At 40.4% G+C, this 24,379-nt stretch overlaps 2 protein-coding genes across 2 annotated transcripts; both read right to left on the reverse strand.

Annotated features, from left to right (window-relative positions):
- Positions 1-219: 219 nt before the first annotated feature.
- On the reverse strand, positions 220-7,844 carry LOC135239877 (probable global transcription activator SNF2L2). Its single transcript, XM_064308864.1, has 8 exons — positions 7,712-7,844; positions 3,991-4,208; positions 2,034-2,139; positions 1,614-1,715; positions 1,190-1,313; positions 715-842; positions 546-559; positions 220-265 (listed from the first exon to the last, which is right to left on the reverse strand). Exons 1-8 carry the CDS (start codon positions 7,802-7,804, stop codon positions 220-222), a joined length of 831 nt encoding a protein of 276 aa, XP_064164934.1. The 5' UTR covers positions 7,805-7,844.
- Positions 7,845-16,823: 8,979 nt separating this feature from the next.
- LOC135239516 (uncharacterized) lies at positions 16,824-23,791 on the reverse strand. Its single transcript, XM_064308213.1, has 4 exons — positions 22,732-23,791; positions 21,474-21,830; positions 19,843-20,952; positions 16,824-19,368 (listed from the first exon to the last, which is right to left on the reverse strand). Exons 1-4 carry the CDS (start codon positions 22,832-22,834, stop codon positions 18,932-18,934), a joined length of 2,007 nt encoding a protein of 668 aa, XP_064164283.1. The 5' UTR covers positions 22,835-23,791; the 3' UTR covers positions 16,824-18,931.
- Between the last annotated feature and the right edge of the window lie 588 nt (positions 23,792-24,379).

Consider the following 24,379-nt stretch of genomic DNA (forward strand, 5'->3'; position numbering starts at 1 on the left):
AGAATAGGACAAGGTGCACAGACTTTTGCATGAAAAGGGGTTCTCAATTTAGCTCCCAGGGTGGCAGGATGGTTGGGTGTTCAGACCGAGCTGTGTCTACCATGAATCTGCTGTACGTTACTGGTGATAAAGCTAGTGTGGGACGGGGCTTGAAAGCAAACCTTCTTAAAGAAAGAATCAATACAGTGGATTTAACACAATATTTTAAAAGGGTGTGCATCAGCTGTGATCCTCCGCTCTCTTCTTAACTCCCCGTACTCTCGGGCTGTGAAGAAAGAAAAAAAAAACTGTTAGGCGGCATCTCTTACTGAGGACAGCATTGGCTGGTGATTTCACACAACGTACACAAACAGAAGAGCCATGCTGAAGTTTCATTAGCCGTGTTCTTGACCATCGGATGAGCTCACGCTCCAAAATAGAGGACTATCTCTGCAGAACACATGATCAACATATCAGCATGTGCCATGATTGGCTGAAGATCTCAGATAAAGTATTGCATAGTTTTAAATTGCTTTTGAAAATGTACACAACTAAAACAAACTTACATTTTACACTGGACCTGCCAGAGACAGAGGGACAAAGAGAGTGAAAGAGAGTGAGTGAGTGAGAGAGATGAAACAAGCTTCTTTGCGTATTTGTTTTCAAACAGTTCTGATTAATATTATGAACAATACTATAAATGATAAAAAATATTATTTCAGAACCTGAACCTACATGACTGTCACGGTCTTCATCACTGTCATCCTCACTAAGAGTGGGCTTGGCTATGCCCCGGCTCGGACTTTTCTTTTCCACATCATTCCAGGACTCATCCATTTTGCCAAGCTTGACTTTAGCTTTTGCTGTAAAAAATGTAAAAAAATCTTAATGTTAATGAGTTGATACCTGAATATGAAACTGTCCATGTATTTGGAGAAACAAGACCAGGTCAAAACCTAGTATAATGATGGACCTCTCTGGCCAACCAGTGGTGTAACTTCATAACTCAGCTGACCAATGGTGTAACTTCATCACTCAGACACTCAGTCAGTCACAGACATTTGCGTTTGTAGGGCTGGCCCCGCTGTCGCGGTCCAGCCAAAAAATGCACATAAGCACACATGTTCTCACTAGATACTGAAACTTTCACAATGAAGCATTTTTTATTACAGGGAGTTTCATTTTGGGAGGATTTTGAGAAGAATCTTACACTCTGATTCTGACTCAATTTCATCAGTGTCACCAGCACTCTCCTCTTCCCTCTGTTCCTTTTCAGCAATCTTCTGCCGAGCGCTCTCGAACACTGACTGGAGCACAATGGAGTCTTCATAGATCTGCAGGGGACCACACAAGAACAGCAGCAACTCAATCTATCATTTCCAAATCGAGTCTGTTATCAGTATAACACGCTCAGTTCAACGAATCATTAATTAACACACGCGTGGAAATGTTTTCCAAAGCTATGAAAATGATAAGATTTGAGTATTCAAAGTAATTGCCAGCAGATTCTCATTCATAAGACATAGTCCACCTTGACTGTTTTACAATATTTATGCTGCTTATTTCTGATTTTGTCAAGTAGATGCCTGCAGTTTAAGCTACAAGTGAGCCCTGGAGAGACACCACAGACACACCTGGGATCCCTCCAGATGGAAGGTCTGAGCATTGTGACACAGGAGCAGAACGTCCTTCTCCAGATCCTCTACACTCCTGTACTTGTGGTTACGAACACGTTCCTGATGGCAAAAATACAGCTAGGCTCAGAAAGAGATTAGGTTTGGTTTAAATACAATCATTTACTATGAGTACAATGATATTTCCAACATGTAAAACACAAACCTGAGAACTGACTGAATAATATAAATGGAGCTTTGGACAGTAACAGACAACTTTTTTTGCATAAAAATGTCTTCCATATTCAATGGTAATCAGTCCAAATAAAGATCACCTTTCCCACAGCATCTACCACCACTACCACTACCACATCACGACCACTAGTACTGTAACTACCAATAATACTCAAATGCACAACAAATATATTTAATTGAGCCCACCTTAATCTTCTTGAAGTCCACAGGCTTCCTGATCAACTCATAGTACTCTGGAAGTTCCTTCCTGGACTGCAGTTGGATGAAAGCTTTGCTAAGCTGTCGGCCAGACCTGAAATCAAACACACTGCAAGCCTGAGAAACGAGATGTGGCTTGTGTGCACTCTGCTGTCTATAGGGCCCAACAGAATAGCAGAATGTGAGAATGCAATCAAACAAGGAGCATCTCTACAATTCTATGCAACACATTACTGACTAACACCAAAACTGACATCTTGAACCTCATTTGATTTTAACAGAACACTGTTAGAATAAATAGCTTTTTTCAAAGATGTATTAAAAGATGTACTGTGATGTTATTTTCTGCATATCTTCCAAGGTAAGGTTAATCTTCTGTGGTTGGCAATATGAGCTAATGATAATAATATCTTTCAGTGTGGCAATGCAGCAAGTGAAAATTGTTTGTGTATATATTTTTTTTCTTGTATCATGTTTTGTTAAATGGAAATTTCAAAAGCTTTGTTTCTTTTAAAAATCTGTAAAATTGTCTCATCTTTTATTCATTTATTATTATTATCAATTATTTTATTATCTTTCTATTTGAAAATAAAACCCATACGGTTTCCTAAATAGACAGCAACTAAATAGAAAAGAAATGCATCCATATTGTCCTACCATAGTGGAAAGATGACATGGAAAATTAATACTTCCTTTTTACAGCTTGGGTTCTCTGAAGCATGCTGTGACTTGAAGTGTTGCCATGGCAACAAGGCAAAGTTAAGTATACCTTATAAAAAATAGGCATAGACGCTGTCTGACATGGTATTGCCAAACAGCCTAAACATTTTCATACTCATCTACTGAATGGGTTGCACTAGGGCACCCGTTTAAAATTCATCAATTTATTCTTAATTATGATGACTCTGCTCTTGAAAGAAAATTAAAGGTAATCCTTTATGAATTAGATGTCTTGAACAATAATCCTTCTGGAAGAAAACCCTTCAATAAAATTGAACGGCGGACTTTTAAAATCTTTGGCACTCTGCACAATATGGAAACCTTCCTTCCCTGACGACACCAGTGATACGGCGTAAATTGGAAATGCAGCTGTCGAATGCAGACTCACTGCTGTTATACAGAAACAGTGCATAATAACAATTCATTCAAATTGTGAATGTGAATCAGAGAAACCAGACACTTATTGTTTTTCCCCCAAAACCCTGGCTTTTTTCCAAACAAGCAACTCAACCTAATGGAAAGAGCTCTCTACCTAAGCAATGTATCAATTAATAAATAATCCAGTGCCATGATGCAACTCATCCTAAGGAAAAGTGTTTTCCACTTCATCAGTACATCAATCGATGAGTAATCCAGTGCTTTGATACAATTCATCCTGAACACGTGCTCTCTCTAACCTCATCCCTAATCTATCAAAAATAACCCAGTACAATAATCCAATTCCCAGTCTAGAACCATACTATAAAACAGAAGTGAATGACTGAGAGATACAGCATATGAATTTACAGCCAATTATACCATTTTTTAAATATACGTAATGAATGGGAATATAGAAAAGTATACAATTCCAAAATTTATGGCATGCCCTGAGAACACTGAAGCTATTTATACAGGTTAATGACATTGAACAAGAACAATGAGCTGATGTTATGTATTGAAATTAAGTGGACTCCAAAACACTATGACATATGCTTTAAACTATCCAATTACATCAGTACCCAGTGACGTCTTTATTGTCAGATTCATTTTTCTCCTTTACTTTGGCTTCTGTCCTTTGTTCTGGGCACCTACTGGAATCCATTACTGATACAAATTAATTCAATTCACCTTTCTGTCTTTTTCTGTATACAGTGTGTGGGGAGAAGGGAACCATGTTTTCAACATTCTTTATATCCGTATAAAAATTCTATTTATTAAAGACTTGGGGGTTTGCAGTCCCTCGTACCCATCCTTGTAGCTGATGACGGTGTCCACGATGGCATTCATCTGCTTGGTGAGCTTTGGTGGGTTTGGGGAAAGCTTTTCTGCTGGGGGTCGACCACGCCTCTTTTTTACTTTCTCTCCGTCTTCCTTGCCAGGATCCTTGAGGACACGTCGCCTCCCTCTGCGTTTCTTTGCATGGATTTCCTCTTCCATCTCCTCCAGGTTATTTTCCCTTGTACCCTGTTAATAGGTCATTTGGAACCTTGTGAAAAGGGTTTTAGAATGGTAAGCAATGGTAATGGGTTGGTAATGGGTTTTAGAATGGTAAGCAAAACTGAAATTCCTGAATAGAGGACATATACTAGACAAATCATTTCTGGAGCCTTGAAGAGCTTTAAGCAATTAAAGTGTTTTTTTTTACTTTACAGTGTAGGACTTACTGATGTGAACAAAATTTCAAGATATATTTTCAAAAGCTACATTTTTAAACCCTGTTGCCAGTCTAAAATGAGAGTGGTTATAGCATTTAACTTGCACAAAGAAGTTAAATAACAATTAATGCATGATTCAACTGATTAACTAATCAGTTGTTTCCAATCAAGACTTTAAGTAGACTCAGGAGTCTTAGTGTTGGGGTTAAAACGGGCGGCAGTGTAGTATAATGGTTAAGGAGGTGGTCTTGTAACCTAAAGGTCACAGGTTCGATTCCCGGGTAGGACATTGCTGTTGTCCCCTTGAGCAAGGTACTTAACCTGCATTGCTCCAGTATATCCAGCTGTATAATTGGATACAATGTAAGTCGCTCTGGATAAGAGCGTCTGCCAAATGCTTGTAAACTAAAACAAACCTGCACTCTCACCAGCCCTTTTTGAATAAGATCAGACCCCCTGCTTTATATATTATTTTTACTGATGTGATACTCAATCCTGGTCCTGAAGAGCCACAGAATCTGCTGGTTTTCGGTTTTTTCCTTAAGATCAGCGACTGATTCAGGCCCAAAAAACCAGGTGACCCGAGGTAACTGAAAATCAAATCCCTTAACTGATCAATGACTGCTACTCAAGCTGACGCTGTGGCTCTCCGTGACCAGGGGTGAAGACCACTGGGTCAAAGACATGCTTTTCATAGCATTTTAACTGGCATCCATGCTCACTTTCTTTCCTGAATCCGCCTGTATTAAAATCAACTAATTTGTTTTAAAAATGTCTCAATTAGAAACTCAATTTTACAATTAGTCACTTGATTGTGCTGTTGGAGTGCCTATGGGAACCCCTGAAGGATTACCATTGAAATACAAATTTAATTCCCTGCAGGTCATATGGTGGAGACAAACTTATGATTTACAGATAGGGCGGCCATAAGTGCAAATTAATTTAAGGAATATTCTCACAGGTAGCAGGATGTATTTTTTTAAGCGGAATTGACAATGCATGGAACAGTTTGCAAGGTCATGCAGATACACTCAGAGTATTAAATCCGGGGTTGAGAGGTGGCTACTCTTCAGTCTGTAGGTAAAAAGTCTAGATGAATTGAATGGCCTGTGGTCACCATCATATTTTCCAAACTTTAATGATGTATTTTATTTCTGGAACGCACTCCTATATAAATTCTGTTGTTTCTTCCTATTTTTTAAGTGACATCACATAACCCATAATGGGGTATATCCCATATGTATATAGAACTTTAGAGAGTTTCCTACCAGAAACCATTTCAATCGCCATGGTCTCTCAGTGCCAACAAACATTAACTTCTCTACTCTCTGACCTATTATTAATTATTCCTATTGTGCTTGAGGAAGAAACATAGGGCCAGGTTTCTTGGGAAAATGTAAGAATACTTGAGTAGAATTGTTTTTGAAAAATGCTTTGTTAGTTTAGTGAATATTTAGTTGTAACATGGGTAACTTTTAATATCAATACTTTGGTTTACATATAGATAATTACGAATTGTATTTTGACAAATTCATATGCGAAACATATAGGGAGTATATGTTTTGCGTATGTGTATTTACACTACCAGTGTCTCCGTAGTTATTACTACAACTAACCAATGGCTAGATAACATTTGATCGATGAATTTCTAACTACAGCTTTCTGTAAAATCCTGAATAATTATAATTATCTGCATAAATTATATATTGACATATTCATCAAAATATAGCCAAGTGATTTATACCACTCTGGGCCAAGATAAATGAAGATTGATCCATACTGCTGCCTAGCTAATATTATAAAATTATTTGATTATTATTTTATTTTTCACGTTATATGGCTTTTCCCTGATGTAATATGGACGTATGGCACCATATTCGAGCGAAGACTGGAAATAAAATTGTAGCTACATTATAAACAAATAAAGCCACAGATACTTTTGACATTTTGCCATGATACTTGTCACTTGTGTCTGACAGGCAGGCTCATGAGTTGATGGGGCACAAATTATGACATCCATGTGAAATGCAGTTTAAATATACCTCTCAAACATATTGCAAATTGTACAAAATGTATCCGCAGAGACGATGTGCATACTTGCTCATACAACAATTTTCACAGTTGCAGGTTTGTGCATATCATAAAAGGCACTATTCGCACAAAATCAAAAATGCATATTTTCACATTCCTTTTTCTTTAATAGAAAATATCATGCACATCGAAAACAGAAAAGTCCAACATCACACCGTAAACCTCAGCAAAAAAGAAATGTTGCCTTTTCTCAAAGACATACCACTGCTAAACTCAATCACACGTATGTACAGAAAAACGTGCACATGTACACACACACACACGCACACAAACACGCATGCACACACAGTTTTCATTCCCCTTAATTAAGAATCAATAGATGAGACATACATTTCGGGAGCAAATCTGACACACGTTCTATGACAGTTTCTGATATATCCGGTATATTATATCTGATATGTGTAATCTGTATTAAATGCAGCCTGCTACAATAATAGCACCCTGGTTCTCCACCTCATTGTTTTTGTTCACACATGTATGAGGCACGGCTTGTCTTTCCCATCCCCCATCAGCAGATGCAATTACCTCACTCGCTCATTTTTTCATCTTTCCCTGTACCCCAGCTAATGCTCCGAGTGCATTTCCAATGCAGATACACACAGAGGCAATTAGGATTAAAGATACTGACATACAAATACATCCCTTCTGAGGGAAATGCGTCCAGTTCCGTCAAAACAGCTACAGAGCAAAGAAAAAAAAAAAAAAAAAGACTCAGGGATAAGGTCTTAGAAGCAGAGACTGAGCAGTCAAATGTTCGGATCGAGCAAGCGAGCGAACGAAAAACGCACATCCTCTCGGGGATCCTATGAAACCAGGCCTAATAATCAACAGCAAAAATCTGCACCACAATCCATGGGAATGCAGAAAAATCACAGACCAGCCAGAAATACAGGAGATGCGTGAGTACAGCAATGATGAGAACAGCAACAACAAAAAAAATCTGTTACTAATCGAATGCCAGCGGTTTACAATGCAGCGGGCATCTCCTCAGAGAGCTGCAGCTATTTCAGATTAATTCCAGAGCGTAAAAGCGTGATGTGTAATATAAAAGCTTGCTGCATGCATTTTTTTTTTGCACTCTTTCATTTCATCACCGTCTTCACAAGTACGAGACTGCTGCGGCTGAGGAAGAAGCGTTTGATCTGTTGCACACCTACACACTCCGTGCCCATGCTGTAGCCCTGCCGAATCCTGTAGAAGACAATAAAGAAGGATATTTACCTGTCTGAAATCAGTAGGCCGGCTATCAGCAATCACTGTTAGAGGGGATAAAATTAACAACCCGGCAGAGCAGCGTGCAGCTAGTCTCTTCATCAGCTGATCAGTCAAAAAGGAGAGCAGGGGGAATGCTACGTTTTCATAATCAACTATTTTTTTTTTTTTCTTTTTGAAAATGTAATAGTGAGTAGAATGCAGACGCCAGTTCAGCAGTTTCATACTTCTCAGAGCAGGGCCTGGGTCCTCTCACCTTCTGCTCTTTCTGCCTTTCTAAAAAATAAATATTGACAAAGGTTTATCATTTTCCTTCTGTTTTTCCCCTGCTGGATGCAGATGTATTTGATTACACATTGTTTCTTCTTAGTCATATAACATATTGTGTACATTAGAAGGCAACTTTTCAGGGAAAGAGAAACCAGTTTTATTATTGCATTACTTAGATGAATCTTGGCATAAGACTGCCATAAACCGTCTTGGCTCATTCTACTTGGCCTAGGACACTGATATCTGCATACTGGTCAGTGCCCTGTGGAAGTACAATAGAAGTTTATGCTACACTTGGCAATTTACTGTGGAAGTGCAGTACAATATATGACCCACTAGGGGAGCCATGGAACACAAGGCAGTAGTACAGTACAATACTGGCTACAATCACCCTGCTGAACCATGAAACATGTATGGCACACACAACTGCTTATGCAAGCTTTCCATTCATTAATAATACTAAATAATGGGTATTGAAACAGCCTGAAAATATGTGTTTTTCTAAACAGACACTATGACACTTTACTGCACTGTATTTACACTATAATACATAATACATACGTAAGACTAATCATCACGTCATTACTACTTTATAAGCATTCATAAACAAGTGTTTTTTAACAGTGTTCATTATGCTACATAGATGATTCACGCGAAAGGAAACTAATGGAATATCACTATCCCAGCTATCGTAAATCACAAATAAAGCCACAATTTAGCCTCCTTTTACATCACATTTCCATTTAAGCTGTTAGCAGCATAAATACAGACATACAACAAATAGTTAATAAAATAGATATTTACCTAAACACCAAAAATAAATATAATACAAAGTTATAAATGTTTACATAAATATAGGATTATTTGTAGTTAATTGAATAATACACAGCAGTACATACTCCACTAAAGAGCAGCAACACTCAACATTCCCTCCTCTGTTACAATAGACTACTCCCGGAACTTTAAACAGGTGCCTGGGCCCCTGGGGGAAATATTTTGCCCAAATACCCTGGGAAAACAACAGGAGGTGCATTCCAACCACATATTTTTTTTTACCCGCTTGCTTCCTTTCCTTGCGTCCTTTCCTAGTATGGAAGGGCAAACAGGTCAAAAATACATGACATTGACATCAGAAACAACACGTTGTCAATGTGGGCTCATTCCAATCGCATATTTTTTACACGCTTGCTTCCTTTCCTTGCTCCAAGCTCCACCCATCGGAGGACGCAAGGAAAGGAAGCTAGGTTGGTCTTATAGTATCCAGAGTTGAGAATTCACTGATAATGACACTGAAATCTAACCGACACAGCAAGTCACTCTGGCTGTGTCCCAATACGAAGGCAGCTGCCTCACTGCCTGCATCCTTAGAAGGCAGCTCCCTCTGAAGGTAGCGTCTTAATGGTAAAGGAATCTCAAGACAACAAATCTGGGGGGAAACAAAATAAATTCGCACTTTGAAGGCAGAACGACATCATAGAGAGTTCACAAAACCAATACGAGATCAGTATTTACCGTTACAGCTACGGCTTTAACTTCGCAACAGACAGACTCAACGCAAATAAATACGGATTCTGTGGTTGTAGCCACAATTGTTCTGATACTCTATTTAAGGCAAAACTAAAATGAGTTTTATGTATAGCTAACTATGCAAACTACTGTTCAGCTACTTTTTCTGGATTTAACCAGATTGACATGATTTCAGTTGCTCGCTGTATGTAAGCCAAGTTAACGCGAGGGAAGTAATGTGATTACTAACAAGTTATTGGCTAGTTCAGGGGAAACTGAGGTTTAAAAACATTAAATACCTTATTCCAGTGTATTAAATCATTAAAATGTACTTTTAGATGTGACAACGGATTATCGAGTACACTGTATATACACATTTCCACCGCTTCGCTGGTTTGAGCCGCCATTAATTTTAACGGAAGTGAGAAGTCTGAGGAAATCGCTAAGACCTGTGGGATAGCCTTCCAGCTGAAAAATGCAGACGTTGCCTTCAAATTTAATCAAAATAAGGCACATTCGAAGGATACATTTTTGATGACTTAGTTTTGGGACATGCCTACAAAGGACAAATGTGAAAAATTGTGAAAATAGTGAAAATGCTGCCTTCTAAGGCAGCTGACTTTGTATTGGGCCTCTATTGGCATTAGTCGAATTAAGTCTTGTCTGGTCCATACTTGACCTCAGTTTGTTCTTGAATATGGCTATCTTACGGGGCTACATAGCTCAGGAGGTAAGACCGATTGTCTGGCAGTCGGAGGTTGCCGGTTCAAACCCCGCCCTGGGCGTGTCGAAGTGTCCTTGAGCAAGACACCTAACCCCTAATCCCTAACTGCTCTGGCGAATGAGAGGCATCAATTGTAAAGCGCTTTGGATAAAAGCGCTATATAAATGCAGTCCATTTACCATTTACCATCTTGTTCTCCTCCAGCTTTGGTGACAGGCAGTGTTAAAAATGGAAAAAAACAGGTTTGTCTCTGGGCAACGGTTGACAAGTAGGCTAGCCCCACCTATGTTGAGAGTGTGTGCTGCACATGGTACCCATCGCACAAGAGCATTTTGTTCCAGAATTTGTGATTGCAGTCATAAGTCTGGCGTTAAAAAATGATATTTGGCTCAATTCTGAAAATATTATTAGAGATAGATTAATCATTTTTAAATACAAACAACCTATATCCCTTGTCTATGATTACACACAATGAAATTTCTGGGACATACCATCTGGCTGAAAATATAGTGTGTGCTATGTTCCTAAAATGTGGTCCCAATGGTTATTGGTTCAAATGGTCTTAATGGTTCCTAACTGATCTGAGATCTTAATGGTTCCTAATGGGCATGTGTGGTTCCAAACTGTGTAATGTTTCCTGATAGTTAGTAGTATTAATAGTCCTACAGGTTACCATTAGGGATAATTTCTCCATTAAAATTTGATGGTTCCATCACATTAATGTCTACTGGTTTTCATTAGATGGTATCCTTTGTACTTGATAGTTGACACTAGTTAGTCCATGACTGATGGTCTGTTTCCTGGTGTTGAATGTATTTTACTTTCTATTCAATAAATGCCATAAATATTATCATTTGTCAGTTAGCTACAGCTGCCTAGCCCGCATAGCTAACGTTACTAGCATTATATTACAATCCACCTTTCTTTTAACCCAGATATGTGCAGCCTTTTTCTCCTACACAAATACTGTATATACTCAGTCCATACATGTTCTCATATATTTAGAATGTATAGGTACACTGAGATTAGCTAGATGTAGCTAACTTCAGTAGCCTTTTGTACAGGCCATTCCCCTGATTTAGCATGCAAAAGGCTGGTTTATATTTCGCTGCAGAGCAGAGGAGCTTTTGTCCTCCTGCACCACGTGTGCTGGTGAACGCACATGACTGAACACACACACGGAACACTAGTCACCTTTCATATCCTCCTTTGTTTACCCTTTAATAATTTTAGTTTAGATGTTTGTTTTAATAAATTCTGTCATTAAACGTCGTCAGTCTGATTATTTGGATAAATACTTGAGCCTGCCACCTCAAAGAACTTATGCATGTTGTTACGTCATTGGTTATTTTAATATTTAAATTCCTAATCATAATAATTAATGATTGACTGATTATACACGCACACACACACATTGTTTCCTGCCTCCAGGAGTTTTAAATTGCAGGAGTTGGGTACTTTATTTGCATAAGATCTGGAAATGATGATAGTCTAATGGATAATATTTGAAATGACTGAAAATGATAAATGATCAGAATCAATAATGAGAAGAAATGATTGATTCTGAACCATTTTTGCTTCCTACATCAAGAAATTATTTGTTTATAAAAAAAGGTATTGGTGTCATACATACATTTCTTATCTTAAAAGGGAAAACTTCTGAAGAGTGAGCCCATGAGTTTAAAAACGAAGAGTTGGCAATCATTGGGATCTGTTAAGAACGAACATTTCTTTATGGACACTTTGGAATGGACCCACAACAATTCATGTTCAGTATGCCATGAATGCATACCTACCATGCTAGATGCAAAAAACATTTAGGCATCATGTAGAGACACTATTGTGGAACTGGAAAATAATGTTTAATCAGTTCAAAAGGTATAATAGAAAAATAAAATATTTTTAAAATATTCACAGCAACATGTGTCATTCAAGTCACTTGTATTATTTTTTATTTTTTATTTTAAATGCGTAAACTTTTTTCTGCCAGGTCTCAAGGATAGATTTATACACACTCCCATTAAAACAGTCCCCATTTCATTTCAAGGGTTCTAACATTACACGTCCATTCTTAAATCACGGGTCCTTAAAATGGGACATTTATATTTCCGTTGTCCAAACGATGGGGATGATATTTAAAAGAACACGGGCATTTTGCTTCTGCAAGTAGCCAAAAGCTTTTGGTCCATACTGATCATAATATAAATGTGCAACACATACACCTGGCTTTGCTTGGCTGCCTGATTCTTTCAGATGGGTCCCTGGCCAGCAGGGTCCTGGATCAGAACAAAGATGGTGCCAGCGTATGCCAAGATACCGCACTCTCTGTTATTTATGTTCTACCTACGCACTCAGCCTTTTTTTTTTCCTGTTGTTGCAGTGATTAAATCTCATCTGCATGCATCGCTTCAAGCCATATCTACACCGGATCCATTAATCTGAATGTATTATTGTCAGCAGGCATGCCTGCAGTGTATGCAGTGGCTTCCACCGCCCTCCTATTTGTTCAGAGTCACAATCAAGTTTTCATACTGATATGTGCAGATTGTTTTACTGTGACTACAGGCTTGTGTGTTTGGCGGAGCTGTGTGTGTTGGCAAAGCACACCCCATTGTGGTTTCTTGCTCCTCGCGGCAGTAGGTGAGGACCATTTCTTATTCTTTCAGGTCCACGTGACAGATGGGAAACGGGCCTGTGATTACAGGGGGAAACTGACTCGGCCTGGCCTCAAAACACGTAATAAAACAGCACTGAAGTCTTTTTCATGGTGTACGCTATCCTTTATCTAAGGACTTTCAGTTTCTGTATGGTTTACTTTTGAGGTTAAGTGAATTCTGAAATCATAGGCCTGGGTTCAATATGCATTTTTACTTAACTGAATTACAAGGAATGTGCTCTAAGCATTCATTTTTCCTTTTTCTGAAGCCCTGTTTGGTGAGTTCAACAATCATTGAAATGAACCAAGCAAACCGTTAGTTAGTGGAGGAAAACAGTGACACTTCAGCACTGACACATTACACCTATTCATTAAATCAATGTACAGTAAGAACAAAGTGGATCATTTCCAGGCCAAAATAAGCATTTCATGGGTTGGTTACTTCAACTGTTCTACAGCAGACATTTTAGACCATTCTCAGGCATCAGTGGCCAGGATCAGCATGCACTAATTTTTCCTTGATGTAGACAAGTCTAAATAACTTCCAACCATGTTTGCACGTGGGTTGCTGAAAACTCATAATGCAAGCCACATCTTCATGTGAAATGGATATTAAAGCTTGCTTTTCTAATATAATCTAATGTAATGAAGGTAATTCTAATAGCAAATGAACAGCACGGTGGTACAGTGGTTAGTACAGTGCTTTCTCAAGGAGGTGGGGTTCTGGGTTTGAGTCCCAGCCAGCCGGATCCTTCCTGCGTGCAGCTTGCATGTTCTCCATGTGTTTGCAAGGGTTTCCTCCAAGTACACTGGTCTCCACACCAAAAGACATGCATGTGAGGTTAGGTATACTAACTGGCCTCATAATTGGAGTTGGTCCCTGGGTAGCTGAAGTTAATATCATTTGCTCATCCTTTATATCCAGGTGGACAGTGTCATCACAGAAAATGAAAAAGTAAAAATGTGTTTCTACAGGGCAACAAGGTTTTGGGCTCTTTGGTGTTTTCAAAAGCTTTAACTCCTCATCTTTATGATTCTTTGAGGTTTGCTCCATTCGTTTTATTGATTTGATTTGAAGTATTATCAAAGTATTGTCCTCAATTGTCCTTTGAAAATTGCCTGGTTGAAAAGCAGAGCAGGCTTCTTGACCAATCAGGCTCAAACAACTTACATGATACATTTAAAAAAAAAAAAAAAAAAAAAAGATAAGATACTGTGGATGATATGAATCTTGACAAGGTTGTCATCATGTAGGAGAATGTGTTCTCAAAGAATTAAGAAATAATAAAACAAAAATAATCTGCTGAATAAAAGGGTGTACTTGCATGTCGCTCCATAGAAAGTGAGCATATCACTGTGTACACTGATTTATAGTCTGCTCAGCCCTGCCCTGCAAGACTCTTTATTGAGGTATATCTCTAGTGCTTGTTGCCATGACAACATTACATTAATAGAAAATTTCACCAAGGGTATGAAGAGTTCACCAGTTTCTTCAGTGGCAGTGTTCCAATGACTGTGCTACTTTAAAGCTCGGGATTATTTCTGCTGAGTGCACTTACCGGGTAGACTTTTCCATTAATGAGCAGGAGAGACTGCTTATGCCCTGTGTCAGCACGAAAGACCCTGCAACCAAGAGCATCTCACTCTCATTCTCTTGAATATGTATTTTTAAATGTGATGAACAATTTAGAAGCTTTTAAGAGGATCTGGATACTCTGCATCGGTTATCAGATACTCCCTGAACTTATCGGTCATGGCCCACTTCAAGGCTTACGCTGCATAGCACTATAATTGTCCATGTTTCTCTCTGAGGCCCAAAGACTGCGATTGGCAAAGGCCACTGGTCACTTCTGGCCCCCCATTTCCTGTGACAGAACTGCCCCTAAGCCTTGATGGCCTAGCATCTATAAATGGCTTAGAAGTCCACGTATGCCAAAACAGGGGCTGAGGTTAAATCTATGCGTCAAGACATGGAACTCTTGCTCACAGTCAAAGCTGTGACTTGGTGGATGGCTTACCTGTCATTCCTATGTATGTACAGTGTAGTCCATAACTATTTGGACTGTTGCACAATTTTATTTTTTTTCTGTTTTGGCTCTGTACTGAACAGAAAAAGTAATTGGACAAATTAACATAATCCACAATAAAGTAATCATATTTAGTACTTGGTAGCACTCCACTGCCTGAAGTCTACAACCCACAGACATCACCAGATGCTGGGTACCTTCTATGGTGATGCATTGCCAGGCCTGTACTGCAGCCATCTTCAATTTCCATTTGTTTCTTGGGAATTTCCCACCCCCGAGTCTTGTCTTCAGAACCTTACAAGACGGCACTGTGTGTGAATATATCTATGTTCATATGAATTTAGTTGTTGGTAGTCTAGCTTTAAAAAAAAGGGAAAATAGAAAAACTTGCGTAAAATATCTTTGTTTTTGTTTTGACTGTTAAAAATCAGCCTCAAGCACCTGTCATGTAGATAACTCAGTGATTTGATTGGATAGAGTGGTCACTATCTGCTTTGGGATTCTGCTTGTGATTTGATTAGATGATTAGATAGCAAGGTCATTCAGAACTTTGACCATGGCACTTGAGTACCTGTCAAATACTCTTTTATATTCATTGATTTATTTCAAATCCAATTAGTCAAAACAAATTGTCACTGTCCCAATACTTTTAATTGCATTTAAAACACAGAAACCTAACCTAGATGGTAGTGAAATTGATATTTTTGGGCCAAATAAAAAGGGACAAATGACTAGAGTCATAAAAATCCAAATAACTAAAATACATCTTTGGGTGGATGGAACATATGATGTACAGCATTGTATATGCTCAGTTGCTCTTAACATAGAATAAAGAACTTGAGTAATTCTAAACACAGCCACATGAGGGCAACAATGTCTGTCAACAAGACAATATAATGTGTGGAAATGTTCTATTTTACAGTGCCCATTTCAATCTTTGCATTCACTGCTGTTTAAAGATGAATGTACAAAAACATGTTGGAATCAAGACTAATCAAAATGTAGTTTATAGTGCCATAGATCCGAGCATGGACTTCCTTGGACAGAGGACTATGGCTTAGTTACAAATGAATATGAGTGTCCTCTTTGATCAGAGGGGAGTGTACAGTGTAGCTCTCAGAACAGAGGAGGCTCAACTGCAATATATTCAGTAATTTCCTTGTACCTTCATGCCCATTATCTCACTAAGCACTAATAGGTGCTTCGTAAGATTTATAGGCACAATTTGCCTGCTATGGTCTGATAATCATTTTCTGTGCTCGCTTGGAAAGTGGTGCAGTAAGAGCTTACTGTGAATGATTGCAGGCCAAGCACCCACAGAAACAGAAGAGATGAAGCAGAAGCATGCTTCATAGCTACAAGCACTTTGTTAATCAGTCTAAAGGGATCGGGAGCAACTTTTTTCCTTCCCCGCCCCCCTCACATGAGGGAAATAGAACTGCAGATTTGCATATGAAATAGGGTATAAAGTCTTTGCCAAATATATAATTTCAGCTCACATGGACAGCTGGAGCCATTTCTGAAATCCTACACAGAACCCACTAATGTGATTGTAGCTCATTAGAACAACAGAAGCATTGGGGATGAGATGTTCTCACCTGTGCTGCCAGCGAAAGAAATAAGTGCGGGCACAAAGTGAGCATGTGCGGTCATATGAAGCAGCTAAACCGATTTCACAGCGATGCTCCTCGCATTAAGAATTAACAAATCCTGCGCTTTCACTGGTCACAAACTGCAACCCTACAGTCACTGCTTAATCACTGAAATGTCGCCAATTATACACACTTACAGGGGCATTCAATTTACTGCACTGTACTTTATGAAGCAGGTCAGGCAGTGTTGCATTTGGCTGTGACCAGTGGAACAGCACTTAAAAACACTCCTCACTCTCACCCAAATGTGTGCCTCCCACAGAAATAAACAGCAGGTGCAGCCAAGTACTAAATATGATGACTTTATTTCAGATTATGTTCATTTGACAAATTACTTTTGCTCCCTTGAAGTGGCGGACAGTCAGCACTTGGACCTCATGTTCCTTGTTTTATTTAAAATCCAATGCGCCGGAGTACAGAGCCAAAATAACAGACATCGTGTCACTTTCCCAAAACCTTGCATTTAAATGTATATCGCATAGCCCCGCTACAACCCTGCCAGTAAACTTTTGATAACCATACAAATCATACTTCTCATAAGTGGTAAACAGAAGGAAATCTGAACAATATCACTAGGTTGTCTACAGGCAGGTGCATGATCCATTAAGCAGCTGCACTAATGATTTCACAGAGGGTTTACCTCATAACATTGACCTGAACACATCCAGTCACTGTGCTCGGGATTATTTATACATTTAACACCTCAAGAATAAGGCAGACAGATGTAGCCTAATACTTAGAAATGTCACTGAAATGAACTTCCCAGCAAACTACCTATATAGTATCTGATTTGTTACATCAACCTTAAAACCTGCAACATTAATGGTTTCCTTGTACATGTAACTTAATTATGAGCTGTGCTTAATTTATTAGCAGGAATTCGTTTTTATTGAAAATCTAGTTTTGCTTAATCATACCAGTATATACTACTTTCATTAAGAAATATTTGCACTCTGACTAAAAATGACTTTTTTCTTTTTATGAAACACAAAATGCAAACAAATTTCCATAGAAGTTTGTTTTACAGTTTACAGTAGAATACATGTGACTCTATAAAGATATTTTGATAAAAGCACCACTGTACTAGATTTTATATACTTGGCATTTTTGGTAGGAGCAATGGGGTTATGATGTGTAATACATAGACATATATAAGACAGCTGTACAAGGATTTGATACAAAGTTTCAGTAAACTATTTCAGGTAGTTTCTGTTTTCTGAAGAAAACTGCAAACAAAAAAATCCTATTTTCGTAGGTGGGCACCTAAGATAATATATTAAAGCTTGTGGAACCACTGTTTAAATTATCATTTACTTCTGCAGTATCAGGTTAGACAATCTAGAAAAAAAAACCTAACATAAAAATCTGTAAAAGGTAAAAACTGTGAATGGAAATATATTACATGTAAAAATATGTACATAGCAAAGCATATAATCATAAAATATTAATGGCAGAACCCATGGAAATGGGGGGTTGGGGGAAGACACAGGCTTGGAGAGTTCCCCTCCAAGTTCCTAATTATATAGGCTTTTCATAGTCTTACTCAATTATAATACTTTTAATACTGTTATAAGAGTATGTTTGTAAGTATGCTCATTACATGCAATATTCTAAAAATGACACGGCTATCTACAAGGTAGCCTGTAATTAACAATTAAGTTAGACTTACTTTCCTTAAAATGCATTATCATTTCAATGACTTGCACTCCTTTAGCTATTCCCAGTGAATGGGAAAAGTCTTGTGAGGTCTGTGTCCCATTAAAAACACATTTATTAAGTGCTTTAGATCAATCTGCTCTCAGTTGCCTACAGGTCAGCTGTACACATGAAAATGTACAAATATGGAATACACCGATCAGCCACAACATTAAAGCCACCTGCCCAATATTGTCTAGGTCCCCCTCGTGCCACCAAAATAGCTCTGACCCATCGAGTTTTTTAAATCATGTGGAAATAATTCACCCTCAAACAATATCTTAGCTTTTTATAGCCCTGTAGCACCTAATAATGTAATAACTACCAATAGTGTAATAACTCCCAATAATGTAAGCCATTTCAAATTTTTTATGTAATAAAAACCATTAAAAATGTATGTAGTAGTAGTAGTAGTTGTAGTGTACTTTATTGATCCTCGGGGGGAATTTGCACTGTTGCAGCATCAAAGACAACAAAGTAACACAATCAGATACAAATTTACAGTAGATACAAAATATCAGATACAAATATACAGTAGATACCAATATATACAGAAATCCAAATATCCAAGAGGACACCTTCAGAGGTGGAGTCCATGCCTCGACGGGTCAGAGCTGTTTTTGGCGGCACGAGGGGGCCCTACACAATATTAGGCAGGTGGTTTTAACGTCGTGGCTGATCGGCGTATGTTTTTCGAGCTCATGTGAAAAACTGCTGGATGGTGAGGGCCTGTTTCTCCTGGCCCGCCGTGACTCTGAGCTGCACGATCTCCTCGCTGTCGGACAGCGCCTCCTCCTCCTCCTCCTCCTCGTCGCTCTCGCAGTTGTAGTCCTCCAGCGCGGCGGGGAGGTCGGCCAGCGCCCCGGAGCCCCGCCCCGGCAGCTTCACGTCGCGCGTGACGGCCACGTTGTGCAGCACGCAGCACGCCAGGATGATGCGGGCGCTGCTTCTGGGCGAGTGCTGCAGGGGCAGCACGGAGCGGTCCAGGCAGGGGAAGCGCGCCTTCAGGAGCCGGACGGTCCTGCCCGCCACCGCGTGGGTCCGCCGCAGCGCCTCGTTGTAGCGCACGTCCGCCTTGGTGTGCGCGTTCGGGAGGGGGGGCAGCAGCCACTGGTTCAGGGGGTAGCCGGAGTGAGCTACGGAAACAAAAAGCAGAGAGATTATTTAAAGACGTGTACTCTGGACAGACCTGGGTCAAATACGTGTTTGTTTTGGATTCAAATACTTTTCTACGCTTTACTGATCTTGTCTGGTGTATTGGAACCAATTAAATACACTCAAAAAGTGCAAACCCCGCTTTCTGGTCATACTGGCAGGCTCAATTACACCAGGCAAGATCAAGAGAGCACAGAAAAGTATTTGAATCCAAAACAAATACGTATTAGACCCAGGTCTGATTCTGGAGGTCTGCGATCTGGTCATTTAGTTGCATTCTTGCAACTTCCTGTAAAAGGGTAACAATGTGGTAAAAATGTCAATAAACCAGTAAGACCATTTAATGTGCATTTATCATATGTACACTGCATGAGTCATTATGTCCGACAAGTCAGATACATTACACAGATAGGTCAGAAAGCATAGTTTATGACCTCTTGCCGGTGTGTCCTTACCGATGAGGTGTCCCTGGCCGAGGTGGCCCCTGCTGCAGAAGGCCTCCAGCGGGCTGTGCTGCAGGACGTGGGAGCAGCTGAAGGACCCGGGGAAGCGGGCCACGGCACTGCTGATCCTGCAGTCGGCCGTGGCGGTGATCTGCAGGTTCATGGAGTAGAACTGCCTGCGGTTGGCGTAGAGGTTGGGGTTCACCTCCGGGCGCCTGATGGCCACGTGGGTGCAGCCGAGCGCCCCGACCACGCCCGGAAACCCGGCGAAGGCCAGGAAGTCCTGCTGCACCCGCTTCTGCGCGGCGGAGGCGGGGAACCTAATGAAGCGGTCGGAGACGGCCACCAGCGCGTCCGACACGAGCTCCACGATGCTCCTCGCCACCGCCTGGTCCACGGCGAAGGAGTCCCCCGTCGGGGACCGGAAGGCGCCGGTGGCGTAGAACGCCAGGGCGGTGCAGACCGTCGCCTCCGCCCGCATCCACTTGTTGGATATGTGCGGCTTGAGGACCGCGCACAGGTAGGCGATGGTGCTGCGGTCGAAACGGAAGCGCTCGCGCAGGACGTCGTCGTGCAGCAGGGCCAGCTGGACCGGGACGGAGGCCGCGCCCGAGGCGGGGGAGTCCGGGGGGCGGGGGGGAGCGTCGTTGCCAGGCGACGCAGAGGCGGGCGCGCTCGGATTCGCGCCGGGCTCGGTCACGTGCTCGACGTAGCGGTGCACGTCCCCCACCAGCCGCCTCAGCACCTTGACGGCCTCCGCCTGCAGGGACACGCACAGCCGCTGCCTGTTGACGATGGCGGCCATGGCGGGAGCGCCGTCGTCGGCGTGCTGGCGGCCCAGGTTCCGGGACGCGGGCGTGGCGGCCTGACCCGAGCGCTCGTCGTCCGGGTCGTCCTCTCTTCTGTCGCCGGCGGAAACCTCAGGGTCCCCCACCTGGTTTTCCAGCAGGGCGGCGCAGGACATCTCATCAGCGGCCAGGGGGAAACCGGAATAGCTTCTCGCCATCTTACGGGAACTGGAGATGTCTGTATCTCCCGGGTAACCAGAAAAAAATCCCACGGAATGGCGGCCAGGAGAACTGAAGACGTCCGTCTCTGACTGGCTCATGTCCATTCTGGGGGCTACGAGAGACACAACATTTTACCAATCTGTGCATGTTATCCATTAAATACATACGTAGCTCTTCTTAGCCATTTCCAAGCTGATCTGATTGATACTTAGGTATTTAATTTGGGCTGGTTCATCTGGACTGATTATTTCAATCCTGATATCAAGATAGATTTGCTAGTAAAGACATACCCACAGAGTTTTCTAATACCTGTGATATAACACAGTTGTTCTGCTCATACAATCCTCAAACAAATGCATGACTAATCAGGTTATGAATACTTAAATTAAAAATGGACATAAATTGGTGGGCTTGAGTTAAACAGGTTATGTGTCTGTAGGATGACTCTGGAACATCCTTACAATACTGTTAACTGTCAACTTGGGCCATGCATTGCATTCCAGTGTCCCAGTGAATACTACCAATTACGCTCTGTCACACTAGAAACAAAACGGACAGTAGCGCGGTATGCGACATTTTCCCTCAGCACATTACACCAAGCCAACGGTAAACTGTGCAGATTCAAATACTCACCACCGATATCAGGCACATTGCAGGGCTGCGCGGGGGGTTGCCTGAGCAGAGACAGCAGCTTCTGCTCCAGCGGCGTGAGCTGCGGTCCAGAGTCAGAGTGAGAGGACCTCTGAGCTTCGACTTTCTCCAAGAAGACCCGCTTCATATAGAGCCACTTCTTCCGCACGTCCTCGCCAGCTCTGGCTCCTTTCGAGGTCTCCCCCAGCTGTGCCGCGATTTCGCTCCACGTGCTGGTCTTCCGTCCCCACGGGAGGAAGCGACTTTTCGTGCCATAAAGCTGATCCCATCTTTTTATCACCTCTTTAATCAGTTTTTCTTCTTCCTCTTTGCTGTATCGCATTCGTACTCGTTTTCCATCTTTGAGGTAAAAAAAAGAAAAGAAAAATAGGTTGTACAATGTATGGTAGGAAGTCATTATGAAACAAATTAACATAATTTGGTAGGGAGATGAAAATCGTTACTCTGGCTGACACTGTGTTATTGCTCCCAGTAAAGGAAACTAGAACAATGTGTTGTCGAGGTCATTATTCATTATTCATGCTCTCAAGACGTAATAGGAATACGCCGGCTTAAAGTCAATTTTTGTTTCTATTCCTTGATGTAAAGCATAATTTGTCAATTAAACTACTTTATTTTCCTTTCAAACGCTGTCGGCACACATACTGTGGGGCGCAACAACAGACACTATTGTCTAGTGAACTGGATTGTGCATACATGAATTACTCAACCATCCACCCTACAGTGTACCAACCAGAAGACCTTAAATATGTATTTTACATCGAACTAAATCATCAAACACTTGCAAAACACTGACACACTTCGCTAGTAACTTGTTAGCAGTCGGTATCTTGATGTGCTGGACCAAACGTAAACAGGCTAATGGCATCATCTTCAAAATCATATTTATTCCTGCACGTGTCATAAACAAACAACTAACTACTTTGGATAAGTTAGCTAGTTAACCCGGATGCGAAACTGTCTAACTACATATGTGCTGCTTGCTTGGACGGCTACGTTAACTCAAGTCAACAAATGAGCAAAAAAACAAAGGGAACTGTGCCCTCTGCCAAGAAAAAATTAACGAATAAATAAAACACGCTAAAAGCTTTTCCCTGAAGAACCTAAAATCCAAGGTGATCACAAACATTTTGAATATCAGTTTAAACTTGACCATTGATGGACAATCTCACTGCCAAAGCCAGTCAGATAGTATTAATATAAACCGTTAGCCAAGATAAAAAGCTGTCACCTGTCTTACCATCGTTTTCAGGAGTAGATTGACCGCTTGCGTTATTCTTCCGCTTCAGATGTAACATGGGCCACTGAGAGTGATCTGAAAATGTTTGATTCTGACTTTCCATTTAGCTTACGATGTCATAATTCGTCAATATGCCACAACTAAATCAACATTTGAATTTATAAAGTTTGAACTATACTATTCTGTTCTAATGGCGGCTTTTGTTTCAAAGAGGTCAACAGAGTGCTGTCTTTTTCGATTGGACGATGCATTCTTCATTTTTTCGTTCCCGTGCATTAGCGATATAACGCATGGTCTTCACACTGCTGCCATCTACTCCACAGGAGGTTGAAATGCAGCAACAGAATCCGATTCTGACAGTTATGTGGTTAGCCAGTAGGCTACTTAGCCTAGCAACGTGACGTTTAATTCCACATTTTTGCACCCAAGAACGATGTTATACAGGTTTAAAAGGTTTAAGCAGAATCTATGCCTGCCATTAAAAGTATTGATATCAAAATGACGCCAAGTTACTGTACTACAAACAATATAGACTATCTTGCCTCACAGAAATTAAAGAAGATGTATTCCAAAGTAATGCTACCCAATGTCTCCTAAATTGTTCACTTCATTTCAACAACTACGACTGCAATTGCACAAACTATGCAATACAGTTTCGGGCCTCTGGATGGAGTAATTATTCACTTTATTTTCTGTTATAGTTTGACAGGCATGCCATTATTAAAGTACCCCAGCAGGCGGCGGTATGCACGCACGAATTATTTAAGCAGGATATATCACTAATTTATGCTATTGGAAACGCAGGTTTTGTGCTATTACAACGGCTGGGTGTCGGGCATATTGAAAATTGTTCGTAGCCTACAATTACAGCGAATATCCCCGGTTTAAAATAACGAATCTGCACGGTAGAAGTAAAGCAAACAGTGACAACAACAACAACAACAATAATAATAATAGTAGTGCCATTAAAAGTAATTATGCATGTACTACTAATTACTAGGTATATGTGTACTATAAATTTTTAAAAATCAACATCTGCCAGGGTGCAGGAATTTCGTGTTCTTAAGATTAATAATCCAATAAACACCGGTTAAAATACAACAAGGTTAAATTAAACACAATTCAACAAGCAATAAACAAGACTTTATGATAAAGTATTTGCTAAACACAATTGTGCTTAGCTGTAGTTCAAACTTCACGTATAAACATTCAGACCTCAGAACTGCATTACAACTGCTAATCCTCATTTCGCAGCATCTGATAGATGTTCCAGTTGTGATGCGGTTCACACTGCAATTTACCCATCAACTTTAACCCTTAGATAGGGTCTGAAAAGAATTTCAGGCTTAACATGTTTGCTGGCTTCATTAAACATAGGGCCTATTTCCTTTGATACAAATTCTTCGCATTTTCTATCTTACACATACTTGTTAAAATGATCAGTGATTATTAGAATATTCCATTTTTAACTTAGATAATAATAATAATCATGTTTACTCTGGTACTGAAAAGATGTCTCTCTCTCTCTCTCTCTCTCCAGTTCCAGTTCCAGTTCCAGTAACGTTCAAGAAGCATGCAGTAGGGCTAGGCAAAAAACAGCAAAAAATAAAATTAAAAGTTTGTCCCCATCTAATTCAACTTATTTTGA

Source organism: Anguilla rostrata, chromosome 14, assembly GCF_018555375.3.
Source record: "Anguilla rostrata isolate EN2019 chromosome 14, ASM1855537v3, whole genome shotgun sequence".
In the NCBI taxonomy this organism is placed as follows: domain Eukaryota; kingdom Metazoa; phylum Chordata; class Actinopteri; order Anguilliformes; family Anguillidae; genus Anguilla; species Anguilla rostrata.

What these genes read in the sequence shown, in the direction of transcription:
- LOC135239877 (XM_064308864.1), bottom strand. Translation starts at nt 7,804, where the DNA reads ATGAAGAGACTAGCTGCACGCTGCTCTGCCGGGTTGTTAATTTTATCC. An exon ending in GGCCTACTGATTTCAGACAG is followed by an intron (nt 4,209 to 7,711) that starts GTAAATATCCTT and finishes ACCTATTAACAG; the next exon opens with GGTACAAGGGAAAATAACCT. An exon ending in GTCATCAGCTACAAGGATGG is followed by an intron (nt 2,140 to 3,990) that starts GTACGAGGGACT and finishes GTTTGATTTCAG; the next exon opens with GTCTGGCCGACAGCTTAGCA.
- LOC135239516 (XM_064308213.1), bottom strand. Translation starts at nt 22,834, where the DNA reads ATGGAAAGTCAGAATCAAACATTTTCAGATCACTCTCAGTGGCCCATG. An exon ending in ATCTACTCCTGAAAACGATG is followed by an intron (nt 21,831 to 22,731) that starts GTAAGACAGGTG and finishes TTTACCTCAAAG; the next exon opens with ATGGAAAACGAGTACGAATG. An exon ending in CAATGTGCCTGATATCGGTG is followed by an intron (nt 20,953 to 21,473) that starts GTGAGTATTTGA and finishes TGTCTCTCGTAG; the next exon opens with CCCCCAGAATGGACATGAGC.